The following is a 4811-nucleotide window of genomic DNA, read 5'->3' on the forward strand; positions in this document are numbered from 1 at the left end:
ACAAAAAAAGCTAATTCTGAACTTTTTTTGAAAAGTTTTAATTACGAAATAAGGTAAAATTTAAATTAAATTTGGAAGCAAAAATGAAACGGGCCGGGACAGTTTTGGGCGCCTGTGCAAAGGTCTGTCTATCTTCCGCTTAAGGCGACAAATAAAGTTTTTGCAGTATCATGAGCCTGTGCGAAGCTCTGACTATCTGACTAGTTTTACAAGAATCTTACACCTCAGAATAGCACTTTTGGTTCATCGGATTCATAGATATATTCGAGGTACCTTTTTCAAGCCATCTTTTGATGCCGATTGAGCGTTCAGATAGGTGCTTACTACAACATTATCTATATTATGGGGAGACTATCTATGTTTCCCAACTGTCAATACTTCTATCGTCTCTAAGCAATGCTAAATAGATAACATCAAGCTTGATAGAACAGGCACAACTGCAAGAGATTTTCCATTCAAACATGGAACACAGCCGCGAGGTTGAATGCTTAATGTGGAACACAACTTACAGTAAGCAGGTACACGTACGTACATACACTATATTCTATACGAGTAGTGGTATATTGCTATGTCAAGAACACTAGAACGAAGAGTATGATGAATAGGACCACCAGGAAGAGGATGAGCATGATCTGCCCCTTGATGCCGGCCTTCTTCATCACCATCGCCACTCGTTTCTGCACAAAGTCGAGCCTGTTGGAAGTAGTTTCCATCTCCAGGCTTAGGTTGTTGAGGATCCTTTCCTGTAAAAACAGTAGCATGTACTCCAGTTACTTCCTCTGCCAGTAACATGCTAACATGCACATTTTTTATGTCGCTACACTCATAACGGAAAAACAACTGCACGCCCATGCAGCAACCTAGAAGTCTGCTTGCCAGTCAGTAGCAACTACCTGTCCAGATAGTTCTTCGTGTATGGTAAGCCCTACACCTCCAATCCTCTGAACGCTCGCACTGAGCTCATCGAGTTCATCATCCTGCTGCCTAAAAGAAATTCGGTAAAAAGAGTTAGTTAACAATAACCAAGAGCATACTCATACAGGTCTCTCAAGGGTGGCATGAGAATGAGCACGTACAGATAAGATGATTCAGTTCATGAAAAGGCTGTATTATGCAGGAGGAGCAACAAAGACACTAAATAGAATGTAAACATGATATTTCTACTAATTAGGATGTGTCAAAAGAAAAAATCTTAGTAAAAATACTTAGGATGCTCATGCTGGACTAAAACCATGGAATAAAAAAGGCAGAGGTAACAGTTTTTTTTTGGTGGTAACAGAGTTTTTTTAGCAATGCATAGAACACCATAACTTTAAATTAAACACCGCCTACTTACATAAAAGGGGAATCTTGAGTGATCCTACTCATATTGAACAGATAATAAGTTTCTTTTTTTAGAGCACATGTTTCTAACCAACATATTTGTACAGTATATGAGCAGTAAAAGTAAGAGTGAGCAAACTCACCTCATGAGTAGAAGCTGTCTATCTGATTCTGAAGCAATATAGTCATCATTGTCTTGGGAAGAATAGTAGTTAGTTCTGCTTGTGCCATTGTCCTGATGTCTTGCCATTGCAGGATTGCTCTTCCCCTTTTCAACAGCTCTTTTGACAGTACCGATCTGGTGGTTGTCCAAAGATACGAATCCAAAATAAATAGACTTCACTTTGCCAATCGTAAAGATAAAAGCACACAACATAAATGTCATTCCCATCCGTCTCCTCTTTTACAGGCTAAAGGATATCATCATATTCAGCTGTAATAGTGCCGTCCATGCATGCTCAAGAGTACCACATTTTTGTTCTAAAAAGGGAGATAACACATGTGCCTCATTGGTAATCCTATGACATAGCTAGAAGAAAAACAATGAAGGAAATCTGTAGTATAACTTGTTCAGGAACAATCCTCAAGCCAGTCCAGTTATTATAATAAAGGCAGATGAAGTATGTAAATGAATGATGGAAAACATAAAGAAATACCTGATTACGAGCAGAGCCAGTCCAGTTCCGTCGTCTGGAGAGTTCAACTTCATCGAGTCCATAATACGCTGGATCCCTTGATGCAACTGAAATTGTCTTTTCTAACTCATCCACCTAAACATAAGCAAAAACTAGTCAGGCCAGAATAAATATATGGCAATAAAAAGTTTAGACTAGATAAATCAGATGCATATCCTGCTGTATAGATTAGTACCGAATGGAGATCAAAGTGACTATTGGTGCTGTCTTGCTGAGTTGTTATACCTGCCACTCGATGCTTTCACAGCTGGTGAGAAGCTCTTTTGTTATATGAACATATTCTCCAGTGTTTGAAGAAACTTGCTCCCACCGATGGAAAGTAGTCTGCAGCTTACCAATCTGCAAAATGAAGATGATATTTATCCTCGGGACCAAGATACATGCAGTTTGATGATGCAATATGTTTCTAAAGATATGGGGGAGTTAAGCAACATATACATGTGAGCTTTATCTTCAGGATTAACAGAAGAAGACAGATAAATTCATGTGTTTCTGAAACTAGAAGAGACTTAGCAGCACTAGCTATTCAAATTTCAACTACTTGTCAAAGAGGCCATGGATTATCAGATAAGGAATACCAGTTACAGAGCTCTGTATAGGTATTCAGGAAGCATGGCCAAAATCAGTAGCTCTTCCCTCATGTCATAAAAAAAATAGAGAGAACCTCCCTTACAAACTCCCATTCTTTTAACCCAGGGGAGAAAAGAAAGGTCCTTATCCTCGGGACCAAGAGAGGAATACAGATGATAACTGCAGGCTGATGATGCAATATGTCTGTGAAACTATGGGAGAGTTTTAAGAAATACAAAGGAGCTTTATCTTCAGGAATAACAGAGCATGACAGATAAATGGACGTGTTTCTGAAACCACAGGAGACTTAGGAGAACATTTACTGCAGCGACTCATCTTTTCAAGCATCCAGCCTAATGGCCTTGTAATGCCAGGCAAAGAGGAGCAGTTACAGAGGTATGCACTCATCAGATATACAGAAACCATGCTTAAAAATCCACATATACATACTTACATACATATCCCTATAGAACAGAGCTACTAAGCAAACTAGCAACCATGCATTTGATAGCCTGCCCTGCACACTCTTATTCCCTCAAGTAACTCCCAGTCCACAAGTGCTGCAGGCGTGCGGTGTTTAAATTGGATATAATTTATTTCCCCTCAGAAGCATGGTTGGAACCCACATGTACATATCTATGCATATATCCCCATACAACAACATAGCTACTACATCATCTAAGCATATAAATTTTTGATCCCAGCAGGCAGCACCATCGATCTTTTCAGCTACCCACCAGGTTGGTGACTATCTCAGCCATACAGTACTGGAGAAGCCCTTACTATACACTACTCCCTCCGTTTCTAGATATAAGTCTTTTTATACTTCCTCTGTACCGAAATACTTTTCGGTACAGAGGGAGCAGATTCCAATATGGACTATATACGGAGCAAAATAAGCGAATCTACACTCTAAACTACGTCTATATACATCCATATTAAAATCTTTACAAGGAGTTATATTTAGGAACGGAGGGGTAAAAAATACAAAACCAGTTTTCAGCTGCCAGTACGCCACGGCGCAGCCAAATAAACAGCAGCAGCTAGGATGGGCATAGCTCGCGAACGCAGTAACCGGCAGTGTTTCCGGCCCTGATCGGTGCGCGCATACGAAATTTGCAACTACTGTATAGGAAGAGAAAAGGGCGCAGAGGGGATTACCGAGCCCTGGATCTCCTCCCGGACGATGTAGAAGGGGTCCTGCGCGGAGCTCATGGCGGAGGCCGGATCCGCGGGTGGGGTGGGGGGGGAGGCTGGGATTCGACCGGCCGGCCGTCCTCTCCCGGCGGCGAACGAACCCTACCTAGGATTTGTTGGGCGCGGTGCGGCGGAGATCCATGTCGTGTGTTGGCGTTTGCTCCTCCGGTTCGGCGGTTGGTCGCGTGGACTGCTGCTGGCCCACCGGGTGTGGTGGGTGGTGCCGTGGTGGGGCGCTCGCCCGTGGGTCCGGACCGTAGGCCTGGTCCACGGAGAACCAACGGCTGCGTAGACTCGCCCCCCGTGCTTTTTTTAACTTGGTGTTTGGTTCTCTAGTACTAGTACTAGTATTTTTTCTAGTTCCTAGAACTTCTTAAAAAAGACTTCCAAAGAGGTGCTTCTAAGGACTTTTAGCAAAAAGTATTAAAAAAGTCTCACCCTGTTTGGTTTGCTAGGGATTTTTTCTAGTCCCAATACAAAAAAGTCCCTGAAACCAAACACCCCTGAGTTTCTAACAATCGTGCGTGCGGATTTGTGTTCTGATCCTCAAGGGCGTGTTTGGTTGCCCGCACCGAGCCCAACCAGGCCCGTGCGGGAAGGGAGAGGCTTGTTTGGTTGCCTGGTTTTCCTGTTGGGCCTGCATCGCACGCTTCTCAAAGCAGCTCAGAGCCTGGCTCGCTGGAAACCCTCGGATCAGCAGTTTCTCGCGAGCCAAGCTGAGTGCGGCGCGAGGTCGCACGGGCGAGGGGGGATGGCGGGAGATGGAAATCTGGCCTGCCGTCCCGGCGCCAAATTAGCCTCACCCCCCTTTCACTCGCTCACCCATAGCCACTGTCCCCCTTTCTTCCCTACTGCCTCACCACCGGCGGCGGCTGCGATTTCAGATCTGCGCTATAGGCGGCGGCGGTGGAAGAGACAGCAGCGTTTGCGGCGGATCTGGTGCTCCCCTTGCTGTTGGCCATTGTCTGGTCGACCTACTCTGTGCCATGGCTCCCCCTACGCCGTCCTTGTCTCCGATGCCGGTAA

At 44.3% G+C, this 4811-nt stretch overlaps 1 protein-coding gene across 1 annotated transcript; it reads right to left on the reverse strand.

Annotated features, from left to right (window-relative positions):
- Positions 1-419: 419 nt before the first annotated feature.
- On the reverse strand, positions 420-3985 carry SYP61 (syntaxin of plants 61). Its single transcript, XM_048710376.2, has 6 exons — positions 3750-3985; positions 2244-2357; positions 1980-2093; positions 1467-1621; positions 894-984; positions 420-743 (listed from the first exon to the last, which is right to left on the reverse strand). Exons 1-6 carry the CDS (start codon positions 3801-3803, stop codon positions 567-569), a joined length of 705 nt encoding a protein of 234 aa, XP_048566333.1. The 5' UTR covers positions 3804-3985; the 3' UTR covers positions 420-566.
- Positions 3986-4811: the final 826 nt, after the last annotated feature.

Source organism: Triticum urartu, chromosome 3A (genome assembly GCF_056163025.1).
Source record: "Triticum urartu cultivar PI428250 chromosome 3A, HENAU_Tu73, whole genome shotgun sequence".
NCBI classification, from domain to species: Eukaryota; Viridiplantae; Streptophyta; class Magnoliopsida; order Poales; family Poaceae; genus Triticum; species Triticum urartu.